General features: G+C 46.4%; 1 protein-coding gene across 7 annotated transcripts in view; it reads right to left on the bottom strand.

Moving 5' to 3' along the window:
* ZC3H18 (zinc finger CCCH-type containing 18) overlaps positions 1-18,356 on the bottom strand; it is a 50,073-nt gene that overhangs the window by 17,675 nt on the left and 14,042 nt on the right. For 3 of the 7 annotated variants that reach the window (XR_008465952.1, XM_054198697.1, XM_054198698.1), the window contains exons 5-10: positions 16,393-16,541; positions 16,000-16,092; positions 15,249-15,406; positions 13,570-13,602; positions 11,868-11,994; positions 10,400-10,698 (exon numbers count right to left, since the gene is read on the bottom strand). Coding sequence is in view for 6 of the 7 variants with exons in the window: in XM_054198697.1 (XP_054054672.1) it covers positions 10,400-10,698; positions 11,868-11,994; positions 13,570-13,602; positions 15,249-15,406; positions 16,000-16,092; positions 16,393-16,541 (859 nt within the window). In the remaining variant the exon portion in view is untranslated. The remainder of the gene's footprint in view (positions 1-10,399; positions 10,699-11,867; positions 11,995-13,569; positions 13,603-15,248; positions 15,407-15,999; positions 16,093-16,392; positions 16,542-18,356) is intronic. The other 4 variants (XM_054198700.1, XM_054198701.1, XM_054198702.1 and 1 more) reach the window with 3 other exon arrangements.

Below are 18,356 nucleotides of genomic sequence, written 5' to 3'. Positions count from 1 at the left end.
CTGGATGCAGCCCTGAGTAATGTGCTCTGGGCAATCCTGCTTTAGCAGGGGAGTGGGACTAGATGATCTCTAGAGGTCCCTTACAACTCTGAAGTTTCTGTGATTTTGTGATTAATGAAATAGTAACAATAAAAAGAAAATATAATTATATTAATAAGAAAATAATGAAGTATATACAAAACCAGTATCAAGCTCCCAGGATGATGATCACGTCACCTGCCAGCACCGGGACTGGACTCAGCAGCAGACGGGAACTGCATTCAGGAATGCATGGATCAGGATCAAAGGCAGAAGAACAGAGTCCTCCTCGGATGCCAGCCATTAAAGAAGAGGCTGAGCCCTTGGATCCCTCAGCTTTTATCCTGAGCGTGACGCAGATGGGATGGGACACCCCGTTGGTCAGTCTGGGGTCACCCATCCTGTCCACTCCTCCATGCAGGTGCGACCCCTCTACGCTTTTCCGCTTCCGACCCTCCAACTTGGTAAATAAGAAAGTTACTTGACCTTGGTTGTTATAGGAATAAGTATAAGCAAGAGCCTCTCCGCATACCATTCCTTGGTTTTAACTATAAGCATCAGACCTTATCACTGCTAGAAGCAAAACACTGTCTGCAAAACATTCCTTTAATTTCAGAGAGTACAGTCGGTTAGGAGAGACTTCAGCGAAAAGTAAAATTACTGAAACTGGTTTTGTTCTATCTCAAACCAGGACACTGGTATACAGAGAATTTTATGGGAGGAGAAACTCTTTTACACTCACCTCTCCCACAAATCCCACTTCAGCTTCAGAAGAGGACACTTGCGTATTAGCACACAAAATTGCTGACTGCCTAGTAACAGAGTCCCAAACAGAGTTATGGCTCAGCATTATTCACCAGCATCTTCATTTAGCATCATCACCCTTCCCAGTGCTGCTCTAACGTACGCTATTTAACACGGCAGATGTTATTTGCAGTGGGTTGGTCTAATTTTCCATATTAGAGCCACAACTGTATCTGTATCTGAGGAAGACCATGCATCTGAGTATGGGGCTGAGATAAACAGGACCTATTATTTATACTCTGATAACACTAAATAGTCATAGCAGGGGTCAGGCTCTCGTTCCAGCATATGCAGTACAAACTCATTTTGAGGCCATCTTGACCTCTGGAGTATTTGCAAAGACACTTAAGTGCAAAGCAGGAAGGTGGGGAAAAGCCTACACACCTTACATCAAGCAGGTGACCCTGCTCTGGCAGGGGGTTGGACTAGATGATCTCCAGAGGTCCCTTCCAACCCTATGATTCTATGAAGCAGAAAGGAGGAGAACACTGTGCGAGGATGCTCATGGATAACACTATGTCCCGCTCTGATGTCCCTTCCCGAGGGATCACAGTCTGCATGCTTTGGGAAATTCAGGGGGAATATTCTGCTGGCACAGGTGGGCAGAGAGGCAGTACCCATCTCAAGACCTGGATAAACCCTGCTGAGTTTTTCACTCCAAGGTGACAAACGTGAAAGCTAATGAATGACCTTGCCCCTCTCTCCAGGTTCAACTCTCTCCTGCAATATTTTTCAGAAAGAAAAGTCTCCTACAGAATTTATTCTTGGTCTCCCTCTCAAGAACACAACTTGCTCACATTCACATCCAACAGCAGCACAGCCTGGGAGCTGGACCTCAGCTCCGACCCCACGTGGGAACAACTTACGCTGAACTCCACAACTTGGGTGCGAGCTTGGAGCAAAGATGACTATGAAAGCAAATCTCATTACTTGCACCTATTACCTGGTTTGATGCAATTCTCTCTTGATGAAGTCACTTTCTGGAGGAAAGGTTTTTTCCCCAGGAAAACCACAACAGAAAGCCTCATTTCTGGATATGCTTTGGCTTTTTGACTCAGCAGTAAATGTGTTACCATACCGTAGCCAAGAAAGAAAGATGATGCTCGTGTCAGGACATTTTCAAAGTCTTTCCTCAAGAGTTACCTGCGTGCCCAACGTGTAGCGTCACCAAATAAACTTGTTTAACTTAATACGAGGGATTGGTATCTGATGCCACTTGGCTTGTCTCCTCCAGTGGAATTCAGGAGTCAGAACTGAAAGTAAGCCGGAGCAACTGCCAAGATCCTCACCATCTGCCTTAGACCAACATCTCAATTACAGCCTGTATGAGTTTCACCAAAGAGACTATTAGAGGCTAACAGCCCATGGAACAGTCGGTGTTTCAATCAAATTTTTCAAATCAAATCCTGCCTACTGATACCGTGCAGCTGCTGGGATGAAAGCAGAGGAAGCCGTAAGGCTCGCAGAGGAAAACCCACGGAGAAAAGGCAGCCGGCCTGTGGTTCCCAGCCCAGATGAGGCAGGTGGGCTGCCCAGAGCTCCGCCGAATACAATAGCTGCTCCTGGTGCAGCGCTGGGTGGGATGAGCGATGTATTTGATGCTGAGAAGGGGGAGGATTTCTCCTCACTTTCGCTTTTGCAACTGGGTAATTTTTCCCTTCCTGTCTTCTGCTGAATGTGGCACTTGTTGGAGCTCTCCATGTGCCAACTCGACTCCTTAATTCAATAGGGAGAGGGGAGGAAAAAAAAGAAAAAAAAAAAGTTTTCTGCTGGGTGAGCGAGTCCAACCAGCCCATGGGCAGGGTTTGAACAACTGCGGGAGCTGACCCACGGCAAACAGAGGAGGGAAGGAGAGAAGAAGCCTGGGCCGCTTTGGGGTGGTTGAGCCACGAGATCAGCTCACGACACGTTACCCAAGTTCATCCTCAGGCCAGCAGTTACCCAGGCTGCTGGGGTCCACGCTGCCGGCAAACCTGACGTACTTCGGCACACAGAGCGGCTGGCAGAAAAGTCATACGCTACCAAAGCACACGTGTGAATCCCAGTCTCCTTTTTCACCAAATTCCAATTTTTAGGAAATATTTCAAATATTTGAGAATGACCTCCCTAATTAGGTAAGCCTACACCACGAGGTTTAGAAAAATAAATTTCATAAGGAGTAAAAGGGACTGACAACATAGACTGATCAAAAGCAGCTCAATTTCCTTCCAGAGCCCCGAGGAGCAGCATCCTGCATCACCAGGGCACGAGCAAGGTCTGCAGACCTTAGCTATTTCCGAAGCCCATTTTAACCTTAAAATAACTAAAGGCTTTATTTTCCAGAACGAACACGTTAATGCATATTTGGCTGGAATTTAATTACAGCAATCAAGCGGAGAACTGAAGCTGAACGTGGCTTTGGCAACGAGACGAGGAACAAAGGCAGATCCAGCTGGCAAGGCAAACCACAGCGTAGGTCAGCCAGCTCCCAACCGCACGCGCTCCGGCTCCCAAATAAACCCCGTTTGAAGCACGTCACTGAATTCAACAAGAATTCAGAGGGGGAAAAGCGGAGCCGCACGGCTCAAGTTTTCCTCCTCATGTATTATGCAAATGACGCCAAAGCATTTCTAATCTTAGAGGGGAAAATAAGCTTGTTGGGGAAAGTGCTTCCTTCCTTCCCCCTCCCTGTGGGACATGGCTCCCCACAGGTAACGCAAACCTTATCACCCACGGTCACCGGTGACGTCAGCCTGGCTCCAGGGCTACTGTTTTGGCCGGCAGTAACAGCTCAGTTTTCTGAAAGAGGAAAGTCCACCGATGATTTAAAAGCTTTTTCGTTTCTTGCAGGAAAGCAAGCGTTGCGTCAGCAGCACCGGCGCGAGTTTTCCTTCGGTGTCTCAGTGGAATTTTCCAGAGGAAGCGGATTCGAGGAATGATCGGAGCCATGTGCCGAGGCACTTGTGAAGGGACCTGCAATTGCTGCAAAATAAACTCCAGCAGGGTGCATGCGCACCGGAAGATTTTTTTCCCCGTCTCGGCACAATAAAGTCACCCATGTGGCTGTAGAGGGACACCAGCTCCCGAAAGCCACGTGCAGCTACGACGGGAAATGCTGCACCTTGGAGCCGGTGTGTTAATTGATCTTGGTGAAATATTAGCAAAGGATATGCTTTCCTCGAGAAGTTTTGATCTAAAGCAGAGTTATCAGTCGCTTAAGAAAAAATAAAAAAAAAATAAAAAAAGTATTCTTCAAAGCCTGATGGGGAGAGGCTTTGAAATTAAGTAGTGGAGATACAATCTGAACCTACAGTATGAAATCATCACAGCAGGTAGATAAACATATCTGAGATGTGATCTACCCTGAGGGCTGAGCATTTGACGCCTTGAGAGCCTCCTCTAAATGAGAGGTACCCGCGCGCGCAGCGATTCTGCCCCAGTCTTTGCAATGTTTTAATAAAATCCAGTGTGGGAGATCTCTCCAGTAATTCCACCCCTGAAATGCCAAAGAAAAACACATTCCTTGAGATCCACATCTGAGCCACTCGATGCCCGTCTTCATCTTGATCTACGGTTACGAAACCCTTCTCCTTTTACTGTGGAAGCAGAGGCAGAACCTCAAGCACCATGAAGACTAACGAAAACTCCAGTCAACAGAAATGCTTTGTGGAGAACTTCGAGAAGTTTTGCTGATTTGGTTCGCGGAGAGATTTTATTATTGCTAACTTCCCAAATGAACTGGGTATAAAAAGGAAAGCGAAGTCGCCTAACCGGGTTGCATTGCTCCAGCTGGAAGCTGCACCACAAAAAATGGGGATGTAAACAAGTTACTCTAATGTTTATCACCGCAGTGTTACCGTACAGGGCACTCGACTATGAGTCTGAAGAACTGCGTAGCAGCACCAGGCACGTTCCGTACGTGGGGAGAAGGGAAATCCTCTGCGCTGTGTAGCACCGAATACAGCGTGGTGGACCCGCGGTGTGCGGGAGGAACAGAGTCTGGCTCAAGCCAGGCTTCAGCCAGGGAAACCCAACAGCCTGGGGCCATTTGCTTCTCTTAACACACTGCACTCCAAGAAGCCGCCCAGGGAAGGTGCAGACACCTGGAGCGCAGATCTACGCCTGCTGACAGAGGCTGCTTTTCCCCCTCAGTAACTTTTCATGGATGTGAAGACTAATTCAGAACGCTTCAGGGTCTCACCGGTGCCTGACTTGAAACAAGGAAGTGCACGCCATTGTCTGTCCTCCTGTGGCAGGACGAACAGGAACAAATAAAGGATTTCTTATAATAAACAGATGACATTTCCATGAGGAAAACTAAGAGAAGACAAAATCCACCAACCTACTGCACCATCTTTATACAACAGGATGAGATGCTATTACTAAGCCCACCAAAACACCTAGCTGTATTTGAGCAACAGCTACTTTCATGCAGAGCCCCTACACTCAAAAAATAGGGAGCAGATCCAGCCAGTGGCATGGGGAGACTACCAGAAGCTGATGGGAAAGATGACAATGACCCAGGAACACTCAGAATTACAGATTCTTCCGAAAAACAAGTTCAGTCGGTTTGTGATCACACACATACACACACAGAATCATGAATCACTCCATTTGCATTCCCTTACTTTTGCCACTCCTTTATCTAATCAACCTCATTCCGACACTTTCTAACTTGCAAGCCCTGGGTAACCTGCATTCATTGATTTTTAGACTTCAGGTTATCCCCTTCATAATGAGCTCAACCCAGAGATTAACAACGACCTATTACAAAGACAACTTGAACTAGCTCGGAAAAATAACGCAAGGGTGAGCTCTGCCAAGAGAACACGTAACCTTTTGTCCCAGGGTCTGCAGCATTATAGAGTATCTCATAATGGAGGGCTACTGCCGCCTCAACAGAAGCTGGAAAGAAGCACAACGCTCCTTGCTGTTTTTACGAAGGATTTATCATTTGCTACAGAATAGCTGCCCTTTCTGACATTGCTTTAAATTTTACAGTGTCCCTACTTGCAGGTGTTATTTTTATTTTTTAATGGCTGCGTAAGTGCACTCCATCAATAATCTCTAGCGCAGCTGAAGAAAACTTCCTTCCAAAAAAAAAAAAAAACCAAAAACTGTTGTGTGCGCGATAATCACAGGACGGTTCACCGGGACACTGCTCCTTGGCACCTTTGGAGCTGCTGTCACCTCCTGTCCAGACTCTGGGACATCTCTGAGGACAACAGCCTCCTCCTCACTCCACTTGGGACCAGCGTCCTGCAGCTTTTTAGGGTCCGTATCGTGGGCTGAGACCAAACTTGTCTCCATGGAAATAGCTTTAAGGCCAAACTTCAGGACAAACTTCCTCGAGAGCTGGAGACGAGGAGTTACTCACCCGAAGGTTCATTTTGCCGTGCTGCACGGCATCCCTCGCAGAGGAAACCCAGCACCTCTCAGAGGTGGGAAAGAAACCAACGCCCACCTGGCAGACCTGCAGCATGGGATTGCCTCCTCTTATTCCTCCCTGCCTGGTGGACAACCCCCTGGTGCCACCCCAGCCGGCAGGGCAGCCACACTGAGGCCGCTGCTCTTGCCAGTGGGTCCAGTTCCTCAACGTCCTTCAGTGCTTTGGAAATACAACCGCTAACAGGTTACACGACACTAACTGCATTGCTTAATGCGCTCCTGAAACAATCAGATTCGCTCGGATGATGGCGGGATAAAGACCTATGCAACAATAGGAGGATTAAAGCAAATTACTATTTCTGCGTGTAGGGCCTTTGCTCATAGCTAAAGGCCAGCAGCGCTGCGCCTGCATCCAGTGTCCGGGCAAGAACATCTTGTACTGCTCTAAGTTTCTTCAAATAACATATTTCATACCACTTTCTTTATCCCTGAAATGCTTTGCACAACAGCGAGCTACTCAGGCAAGATAGAGATATAAAGCAGAAATTTTGCACTCAGCAGAATCAGTCACAGCCTGGGGCACCAGAACTCGTTCTGGAGATGGGGAGCACGAGGACAGCCAGCCAAGTTATCCCTCTAATTGATCATAAAGTGTCCCGGCTTGTTTAAGGGTTCGATGCCTCAGGAGGGAGGAGGAGGAGGGGGAAGAACAAATTTACAAGCATTGCAATCTCAGATTATAAACTTCTTGGAGTGCTCATCTTAAGCTTGGGGAACAAACACCCCAAAGCATAAAGCAGCAATTGTACGCTCCTCCCGAACAAGTCCAATCTGCAGGTGACTAGCCTACTTGAAGCATCAACACTGCAGCCTCTTCTTTTAAAAGGTTCAAGGAGAAACATTTACCACTGAGTCCATTAGGGTTTACAATCTTTATTTGTTGTTAAATTCTAATCCTGCTCATCTGTAGCAAGCAGTGATGCCAGGAAGTCGTCTGGCTTCTCTGCGTTATTAGCCTTAACTACTCTGCTGCTGCTCAGAGATCAGATTAAACCTTCCTGCTTTCAAAGTGATGGAAAGAGAATTTGTTTTCATGTTCCCGGCTATTTGCTTTTCGAATTTTCCTTCAATTCTATGCCAGTTCGTTCCTTCCTCCAGCCTCTACTTGAGGGAGCTTGTATGCTGATGGACAGACCGGCATCTACCTGTAATTACAGACATCCTCAGCTCTGCCTTTGGCAGAGCTCCTCGCAGGTTACACAACCCCTGTGGAGTAGTTTTCCAATCTCTCCAGCTCATTAGTAAGGGAAGAGTAGGGCCGCGTGGGCTCCTGCTGGAAGCGGCACTGCCTTTGGTGCAGGAATGTTAACAGGCAGCCGCCTGCAGCCCGGCGCGAGCCAGCCCCCATCGCCGCATGACGCCTGGAAAGGCCGGACTTGCCAAAAGCTGGGACCTAGTGATTAGGGAAAGCCCGGAATCTATAAATAGACCCGCAGGTGAGCGGCTACGCCACTAACGTGCATCCTGCCGCCCAGGAAGCGCGAAGCAATCACAAGCGTTTTACACATTAAACAAACTCGGGAGCTGTTTAATCCCAAGGTGCCAACCCTGACCCTCTGCAGCTCGGCACGGAGGTATCTGGAGAAAAGGTGAGATGGCTCGAACCGCCGCGCTGCCACGAGGAAGTTTGGAGCCTGTCAAAAAGGTTATGTGGGACAAAACGGCGCTGCCCGGAGCCAAGTCACACCGTAAGCATGACGGAGGCCTCCAGGGAATGCAGTGCAGGGAAACACAAACTGCTGGATGAGGGACGTCTTCTCCAAGGGAAAAGAAGTTGAATTATGCTTTCACTTTTTTTTTTTTGAGAAGCTTTTTCTGCAGTTTTATTTTCTCTGCCAACATCCATACACCTATAAATGCTGTAGTAAGTGTGTTCATGTTGACATGGACCGTGGGAACTGAATTCCCATTAAGAATACTTGGAGAGCTGCCCTCAACAACATAGGGTTTGCTGGTAAGTACTCCCATTAATTCCACTCTCCTCTAAGACGAGATACTGCGTGTAGGTGCTGACCTAAGGTATTTTATTTTTTGACAGCTCAGAACTAGCTCCCTATTCAACACAAAAGTTACAAATGCTTCTTGCCACTAGCTTTTAAAGTCCTGCACAAATGAAGCCAAGAGCAGGCCCTGCTTGCTGTCCCTCCCTCTGGCTCTGCCCACCCCTACAGTCACCAGCCCTTGCGTTACAGGACAAAGCTGAGGACGCTTTCAACGGTAGATTCTCTGTGATCCGCTTCTAGAAAGAATAGTAGACTTAAAAAACAGAAAAGCAAAGAGGTGTATCAAGGACTACTTTTAATTTACCAAGACTCCTCTTAAGAAGCCTGTTTTGGAGATCCAAGAGGCATCCACAGCTCCCTTAAGCGGTGCTTAACGCAGAGGGGGGGCACAGGAGGGAAGCGGGGAACCCGTATCCACAAAGTATATAACATCCCAAACACTCTAAATCCCATCTCTTGGCTCACGCAGATGGTTACACAGGGCAAGATGGATCTAAGACTGCCGAACATGGGGCCACCGCTCCTGCCCAGCAAACCTTGGGCAGCACAAACAGCGAAAGCTCTCCCACAGAGCCCTGCCCCGGGACCCAGCGCGAGTGCCAAGGGAAGGAGCAACCAGCAGCCCCAGCCTTGCGCACAGCGACCCCGGTCACGGTGACGGTTAGTGACTAACAACCTGAGCTGCCAATCAGCTGATGTCACTTTCATCATTGGCATCATCATCACATGGTTCTGGACAGCACGATCTCTTCCATCACCAACCCAAGGAGAGCACGAACCAACAGCAAATGTGCTAATTAAGGTGCACAAATTATGGTAAGTAAAGATTAGAATTAAATGTTGCGTATAATTAGAAGTATTCCTATAACCACTCTGACACTGCTACTGCACCAAAGCACTCACATGACACCTTCAAACTGTTCTGAAACTGTGACTACCTCTTGGAAAAAAGGGTCATCATCAAACCCCATCTTTTCCTCTAGTAACGCAAATAAAAATTCTGGGTGAGATTCAAGACTAAACCCTGTTCTCACCTGGAACCACGCGATTCCACGTGGCACCTCCTTCCCAGCCTTCTTAGCCCTGTTCTTTGCTAAAGCACACTCCTCTCCATGCTCACCACGTTTCACACCTTCCTCTGGTGCTCGAGAAACAACACAGACATCAGGCAGAAGGAGAAGCTCCAATACATCTTGGGAAACAGCTTCCCTGCGCCCCTCTTCACCCCAAGAGGCACATACACACACTTGTGTGTCCACATGTTCCTTGACGCGCTGTCAGAAGACTCCAGACACTGACACTGCTAATCCGCTTTCCTGGAGATGTCCTTCAGCAGGAAATTTGATACCTCTCCCCGATTCCGAGCGGAAAGATGTTGTGACATTAGAACTTCCCATACGACAAGTTCTATATTCAGCTGTGATATTTATACAATGCTTTACAAATATGCTTAATCCACAGTGCATCAGTAAGCCACGGTACTTAAATAATTGACAGAGAAACAAAATAGGATTCACTTTTGAAATTCCTAGACTTCTAGTCTGTCTGGTTCAATTTTCCCTTTCACACAGGTCAGAACTAGGACTTTCAGAACAACTGGAGGAGGCAAAAAACCTGACTCCACGCTGCAATTCCACCGTAACATCTCGCAGAGAATTATTTCAAAGCTCGCAATCCCTTTGGTTTTTCTAGCTTCTTTTTGGAGTTTTATTTAATTCTCCAGATGCTTTTGCTATCCACAAACTCCGAAAGCAGCCTGCTTCTTGTCAAAGGACATTTGTCGAGGCCTCAAAGGGAGCCACCACCACCTGCAGGACTCTCTCAGCACTGGGGACTCAGTCAACCTCCCAAGACGTACTCTAGCCTCAAGGGAACGGGGACAAGCTGAACATCTCCATACCCACAGGACAGATGCTCTCCTTTCAGAGTCAGGTTATGCACGCTTGGTTCTTACTGATGTTTTAGCTCCACTTAGTGGCCAGCAAGGCTCATTTGAAGCATTGCCTTTCTCTTGAAACTACCGCTTTCCTCAAGAGTTGCAGACAACAGGGATCTCCTCCACTGTGATCAGCACGAGCCTGGTTCGTGATCCACAGATAAAACAATGTCAACTAAAATGTCAAGTCTGAATTCCAGCAAACACTTACCTTGGTAGCAGCGGGGACCGGGGCTTTGGTTTTTCTTTCTCCTTTTCACGTTCCCTGTCCCGGTCCCGGTCTCGGTCCCTGTCCCGGTCCCTGTGCTGCCTGTCTTTTTCATCTCTCTTCACTCGTTCTCTCTCGCGTTCCCACTCTTCTTTCCGCCGCTGGCGTTCCTTGTCACGCTCCCGTTCCCTTTCTCGTTCTCGCTCCCGCTGGCGCCGCTCTCGCTCCCGTTCTCGCTCCCTCTCGCGTTCCCTTTCTCGTTGTCTGTTCTCTCTTTCCCTTTCCCGTTCTCGCTCTCTTTCCTTTAAAAAGAGAAGAGAAATCATCATGATGCTGTGGTAACATCTAACAGAGTGGGCAGACAGATTCCAAAGTCTGGGACCGCAAGCAATTACACGCGCCCTCCTATGTTAGGGCAAAGTATTGAGATAAATAATCTGGAGCTTGCTGGCCATCGCTGTTTGCTGAGCAGACAGAAAGTGGAGAGGAACAAACCATCGCATCGTATTCATCACAGTTGTAATTTCCAAAGGCAACAGTCAAAGATTAATTTGGCTTATTATGCTTACTAAATAAATGTACTGTTTACAAGTATTTACTCTCATTGCTAACCATGTTTGTAACAAGCTAAGTAACTTACAAGCAAGCACCAGAAAATAATTGATGGTGCACCAAGTGCAACAACAGTGAGGACAGGCTGCCGTTTATGCACTGCTTCTGTAGAACAGCAAGGTCTTACAGCACAAGGACAGCCACTTTTTAAAGGATGAAATGAATACCAGTGAAAAGGACCTCACTGAGCAGGATTTATTATTTTTGACACTGTTCTCGAGGCACACCAGTTTGCATGAGGGGAAAGGGAAGGGGAAGGAAAGGGTTCACAGTCTTATTTTCGTTGACCTCTACACCTTACGGCAGTGCAACCCCAGCCGACTGCATCTGGGATTTTAGCGGCTGGCTGGGTGCTTTCCTCCTCTGACTCAAAGCAACTAACGTGCAATGCCACCAGTGGCAGACAGTCATGCCAGAGCCTCCGTCTGTACACAAAGCACGCCTGTCCAAATCTAATCCTTTCCATCTGTCCCAATAACTAACAAGCAAACCGTTCCTCATTCAGATTGTTTCCTGGAAACTCCCTCCCTCTCCAAAATTTCCAAGAATGGCTGCAGATGCAGCAGTAAGCACTGCACAGCTGCCTGGTACGCAGAGGAGCCGCCAGCGCACATGGAGAGGAACCATCTTCCCATCTCAGACGTGCTTTCGCCTTCATCACACTAAACCAGAACGTCCTCCCATCCCTGCACCTAGAGCGTGTTCTGTGCAGGAATTAAGTCAAGAATTAACTATTTGTAAGATAAAGCATCTTGAACATGCATGAAAAGTCCCGTTTCAACCACTGCACTGGAAACACGCCAAGCACCAAAAGTACCAAGAAGAAAGTTGAAAGGAAGAGCGCGGAAAGGAGTATTACCTTACTTACTCTGTAGTTACGGTAGGGATCTGGGTCTGTATACTGAACCCTGAAATTCTCATACTGCCCACCACGCCAGAACCGTTCTATTTCATAGTCATAATAGGGATCTGTATAGGGATCAAGCCTACAATGAAAAACAGGGAAAGTTAGAAAAGGAAATATCACCTTGTCGCCATACAGAAACACTACGTGTTCTAGGTAAGGTCTTAGTCACCGTGCACTGACAAGAAAAAACACGTTCAATGGAGTGTGACCGTACAAAGTGGTTTATTTTCTACATATCCCAGACAGACAGAAACAGTCTTTTTTAAGTAGAAGCTTATCAGAGAAAAGCACAAACCTTTCTTGATAAACACAAAAAGAGAAACACTGTGAACCAAATTCAGCCTTCAAATCAATGTGGTAAAAATGCAGAAACACCAACTGCTTTTTATAGCCGCTTCAAATGTATGCAAATGTAACACAGCATGTTTTGCCTCATTGATTTAGAGCCGCGTTTTCTGTCCATGCACACACAGCTAATCTCAAGCGCCCTCACATCAGAAGGGGAACGGATGGTGATCTCCTACTGCCCAGCCACCGGAGGCCATGGGTGCATCCCAGGGCCACCAGCACAGGACACGAGCTTTTGCTGAGCTTTCCACCGGGAGAAGCTAAGCTTCGGGGGCAGGCCAGCAATGTGCTGTCCCTCCATGCAATGAAGGTAACCACATCTGCAGCTGCAATTCTCCAGTGGAAAACAGGTGCTGGCCCTCCAGCACACAAACGAACTGGCAAGCACACCCTGCTCAATTGCAGAACTGTAATTACTTTGGGGGAGGAAAAGGATCTAAAGCCCACCCTCCTTTAAGTCTGTAACGTTTCCTCCATTTGATGATTTCTATTAACATTATTCGATGCTTTTAATTCACGTACGCAACACTATCCAAGCCCTGCCAGCCACCTGCAGTGAAAATACCAGATCCACTGTAAAGACGGGGAGGTGGGTACAGGGAACAAGAAACTTCCAGGGCCACAGAGGAGCCAGTGGCAGAACTAAGGTCATAAAGCAAGTGCTCCCAAATTCCAAATTATCCATAATGAGACTCTGACTTGTAAGTAAGAGGAATAAAGGGCCCACTTTTGCATTTTAAATAAAGTGCCAAATAATCTAAACCAGGCTGAGATGGAAGTGCTGCCCTGCAAATCAAGTGGCTACCTATATTTCTCTCAGTGCTTTAAAATGGTTTAAGATTTCTACTTTTGTCCAAGATGATAAGCCAAGGGCAAGAGCACCAGGGAACCTTGAATACTGATGCTTGATTCAACAACAAACTCCTGATGCCAACCAGACCACTGTCTGGATTCAGTGACATCAGGTGTTCAAAGAGACACAAAAAATCTCCAGCTACACCAAAAAGAGGAAAGTCATTACTTTTTAACCCAGCCTCAAATCCAAATCTCCTCAGTCCCTTCCTATAGCATTTGTGGACTTTTTGTTCATTTAAACAAGCATCACTGCCGTGCATTTAAATAATTCAGTGCTTAAATCCTTAGGCAAATAATTCATATCACCTACATCCATACAGTGAATAAACCACCCACCACACCTGGTAGGACAGCGGTCTGTGGCCTAGGAAGTTTTCAGAAGTGCAATGGAGAAAGGAAAAAGAGTATTTTCTTACAGTTGCAACAGTACTGGAATCAAAGACCTGCTTACCCATAGTTAATGTTTTCTTTGATGTCCACCTCCCTATAGTTTTTCAAAAAAGAAAAAGGGATTCATGAACTATTTAGACATCTTCATATGTCACAAGACAGTCCTGAAAGCATTTATTAACATCCCAGCTGCACCACCAGCGGTTAGTTTGCTGCAAGGTGTCAATCTGTGCAATAAGGTGCGTGTGTGTGTGAGAAAAATAACTATTTTTTAGAGTTTACAGCAGCAGCAACTTCATAACTTTCGCCTTTACACACAGTGAAGACATTTTAATGTCACAGTCTGGTTATTCACAAAGGTGCTTGAATTTTCAGGTATCCCATTTGTTTGATTACTTCTGTTTAACACTGGCTACATGCAATACACTTTTTTCTTGACTATATGAAAAAAAAAAAAAAGCCCCAGAAGTTCTGTACCTAACACAACAATTCTTGCATCAACGAGGCAGTGGCATAAAACAACTAGAACGCTGATGCTAGTTTTCATATACAAACATGAAATAAAGACACTGTATGGTCAACCCACAGAGCAGTGGTGATAATATGTCCCAGGTGCAACTGAAAGCCTTCGCAGAAGCAGCGAAGACTGAGATACAGACCAATTTCTACACAGGAAAAAATTACTATGGGGCAACTGTTTTGTTACAGTCCGCAGAACTGCGTAGATAGCTTCTTTTTAAGGTGAGGAAAGGAACTGCACTCCAGAACAAATCAAAGACTATTGACCAAAAGCTTAACCTGCTGCTTTTCAGACTTTTATTTTTGCATTTCACTCACGCTAAAATAAACAGAACCAAGCCTTGCAAACACTTTCTCTGTGAGCGAGTAGAAATAATCCATAATCTGTACATGTAGGAAGAACAGAGGATGCGTAAGCAAGAGAGAAACAGAGATTCGCCTGTATTCCTGCAGAATACAAGCCTCACAAAAATTGTTTTTCCATTCCGTTTCTTGGGTCAAGAGCTACTAAGCAAGTCTCTCAGAGCTGACATTTGTCATCGCACCTTCTTCTGCCTGCTCTCAGTCGTGACAGGAGCGTGTCTGAGGTCTCCAACGTTTTACATCCTTCAAAAGCCAATCACCTAAGCACTTAAGTTTAGGGTGTTTGTTTTGGCCCAGGCCATGCCCTGGCAGCTAACAGGTTTGCTTTCTGACCAGCGTCTTACTAAGTAGTTTATCTGGGACTGGACAAGACGTTTGTTAAGATCAGCTACTGTGCCAATGCCCTTGCAAATAAAAAATCCAGCTGGTCGAGACAGTACAACTGCTGCCCTGAAGCTCCTGGACATTGAGCATACTCTCACTTTGCAACCCTGGCTTTAGCATTTTAAAACTTTCATGGGTTGGAATAAAAAAATATAGGAGGAAAAAAGTCAGGAGAATGAACTGGCATGAGGTAGGTAATGCACAACTAGATAGTGCCCTTGAGGGACAAGAGTGACAATGACATTGAAGGCAGAAAGGCTTAAAGACGACGGTAAAAGAAGGTGGTGTCAAACTGAAGTGAGTGGAGGCAGCTCAAATTTTTACCTAGTGTACGTAGTGCTTAATGGAAGCTGTTTCCATTTTCTGAGGTGAGCATTCCTCCGATTTGGAGTAACAAGTTAACTGAAGACTGCCATACTGCACTACATTTCCCACCCATCCATTCCACGTGGCAAAAACAAGACTGCATCTTACGCTGGATCTCTGACGTCTCTGGTGATGCGGTAATTCCAGTCACGGAAAAACTCGTTTTCTTTGTCAAATTCACGCTCGTCTTCTCCAATAGTCACAGTGAACCTCTTCTCCTCAAAGTCAGGCTCCTGTTCTTTTCTCATAGTTGCCTTTTTTAATACCTGCCATAACGTAAAAATATAAACTTTGTAAAGAGAGAACATTTCTGAGGCACAGAGAAACTGCAATATTAGAAATCCTTCACTTGGGAGAAACCTGCTGTTCAACTACAGAATCATTCTTCTGCCCAAGTCTCATGATCGTGCAGGACACTGGAGTTTTCTTGACATAGAAAGCGTAATTCAGTGTTCCATCAGCTCAGAAGAGCAGCGGACAGGCAATAAACCTTTCACACGTGCTGACCCCATTTTCTGCAATGATCAGGCACATGGATGCTATAGGTGCTGGAGAAACAGGTACTGAAGTACGGGAAATTGGATCAGCTTAAAAAGTTTTGCTTTGTGGAAGGCTTGACTTCAGGGACAAACATTCCCTAGCTCATGTTAACACAAAAAACCCAAACCTGGATGCCAGCTCCTCTTGACTGGCATATATAACAAGATGCAGTTAATAGGCTGAAAGGCCAAAGGAAGGCTTCTTAAAGAGACCAAGACACTACATGCTCCAAAAAGAGCTTTTCTAGTTCCCTGCTCTCAATGAAACAGGCCAGTGGAGTTTGGAGACAGTCAGTTTACTTCCTGAGGATGCCATTTACCTCTTTAGCATGCCGGAGTCCTCTCTCCCAGGCACTTTCTGTTGGAGGGTCTGGAGGGGGTGGAGGTAAGATTTCATCAACGACTGGCCCTCCCTGTTATAAAGGCGAGAAGAGGAAGGACACAGACACTTGACGTTAGTTTTAAGTAGCAAATACTCACTTTGTAAACAATTACCCTGGAGTACCTTCAGATAGGCTGGAGATTTATCAGCAGGACATGGAAAATTATTCCCCTCTACTAGCAACTTCAAAACCACCTTTTAAAAATCACATATCCAACAGATGTATTGAATTTTGCTGAAGTACTAGCTCAAACAAAATCTTCCCTTCGCCTAGAGCAGGAGACAAAAGCTATGTGCAGAAGCCATAAATTCACACAAAAGATGTCCATACCCAAGGGTTGGCTGGCATCAGCGGGTGAGGGCCAATAGGAGGAGCACCGTTTGGGGAGAAGGGCTCAGGCTTGGAGATCAAGGAGTAGTTTCCTTTGTCATTCACGCCAGGGTGAATAAATCGACAGTTCATGCCCCAAGTACAGTGACCTGCGGAAATACAGTTCTGTTAGACTCCTGTGTGCCTACAGCAAGTGGTTGTTCAGCCCCACAAGCATTTGAAACCCGCCAAGGAATAATGCTGTTTCAGGCATGAGACTTTTCTTCTCTCCAGCTTTGTTGAGGATTTACCTATTTTCACACACGTGGAAAGACACTCGCCACCCCCCACCTTCCCAGGGAGGACAAACAGATCCAGTCGCAGATGGACGAACGTACAAGAACCTTATTGTGGTGGGGAGAAGGGAGGGATGGCTGCACACACACCATTAAGCAAATGCAGTAATAAGCCTGTGAGCTCTTCAAGTCTTACTAACAACAAACACTTCAAGTTAGGAGCTTCACCTTTTACAGAAACCAGTGGATATAATCTGACAGCAAAGAAAGCATCACAGAGCATTCAAAATAAACAGCTCTCTGGCGAGGCATGAAGTACCTCAAAGCCTTCTCTCCAACCCACTCCGCAGGCATGCCAGCACAAAGCAGGAAAGGAGACATCGCTATGGAGGGCAGCAGACAAATCTGAAGCTGCTCATTAGCTTCACGTACCACCCCCAAAGAGATGCTAACACTCAGGAGTCTCTAACAGAATACAAAGCTAGTTCCCAACTTTAACTTGCCTTTTCTAAGGCAACCCACCTTTTTTTCCTTCTGGGTGTTGATCCACTCAACATCAGGCAACAGACATTTTGCAGATTTCCCTGTGGACGACTGCATCACAAAGTCATCACTAACTCCGTGCTAGCTCGCGCATCAGCACATTGACTTTAGAGGCAATGGAGCAGTTAACACTGCCGGGGCCCAAGGAGGAAACCCTGATTTTGGCTAGCTGGGCAACACGTCAGAAATTCACACTGCACCTGGGTCCCTGGAGATGCTCCTCATCCATCCCAGATTAACCACAAACTGGTATTCTTGGTCAGAGCTAACACTGGATGCTTTTTTTTTTTTTAATCTTTTTTTGATACTGTCAAACATCAGGACAGCACAAAACCCTTTGCACAGCAGCTCACGGAGCAACGCTTCTTTTCTCAATGCCTGAGCAGCGGGTGTAGGGGCTGCCGGACACCGACACAAACACTTGCTATTCCTACTGAAGGGTCAAGGGGCCCTGCTACGTATGTCAAGGTGGCTACACATCAAACCACTTCACTGGAAGGCTTTATAAGCTAGTCACTCCTGCCACTGGACAGACACCGCAACAGGAGTGCTCAGACACAGCAAGGACAAAAATCTGGATGTCTTCAAGGTCCCAGGTGAGCCGTGCCTGACCTCCCTGGTGGCAATAAAGCCTTTATGGGGTGAGCGAGTGTCAACGTTATCTGAACCAACGCCAAATTAAAGAAAAAACAACTGCAGTCTGAACTTTGACTCAGTCAAATATTTCCATGCTGCATGGAGGCGTACGTCACGCTAAGGATTCAGGAACAAACACCTCTCCTTGCCGAGGGACTTCCCTGTTCCACCATCATCACCAACACGTTCGTGTCTCAGCACAGGCAGAAAATTTGATACCGGAAGACATTCAGGAAGCCAAGTACATGATATCTGATGGTCACGTCTCTGGAAACCCCCTAAGCAGTTCCTTACGTTGCATATGCCACTGACGCAAGGAGTGAGAGACTCCACCCTGTTCTCCACCCTTCTTTTAATTTCAGATTTTCATAAATTGTTTCACGGGCAATTGTAAATAAACCCAAGTAAACGAGCAAACATTAAGTGAGATGAAGCTGAAGGAAGAGGAAGAGAGCTATAATCAGTTAAAGTAAGAAAATATTTATAAGACCTACTCTCTACACTAAAGAA

The sequence above is a fragment of the Rissa tridactyla genome, chromosome 4 (genome assembly GCF_028500815.1).
Source record: "Rissa tridactyla isolate bRisTri1 chromosome 4, bRisTri1.patW.cur.20221130, whole genome shotgun sequence".
Classification (NCBI taxonomy): domain Eukaryota; kingdom Metazoa; phylum Chordata; class Aves; order Charadriiformes; family Laridae; genus Rissa; species Rissa tridactyla.
The sequence above is the reverse complement of the archived record's forward strand: the minus strand, read 5'-3'. Positions and strand labels throughout refer to the sequence as shown.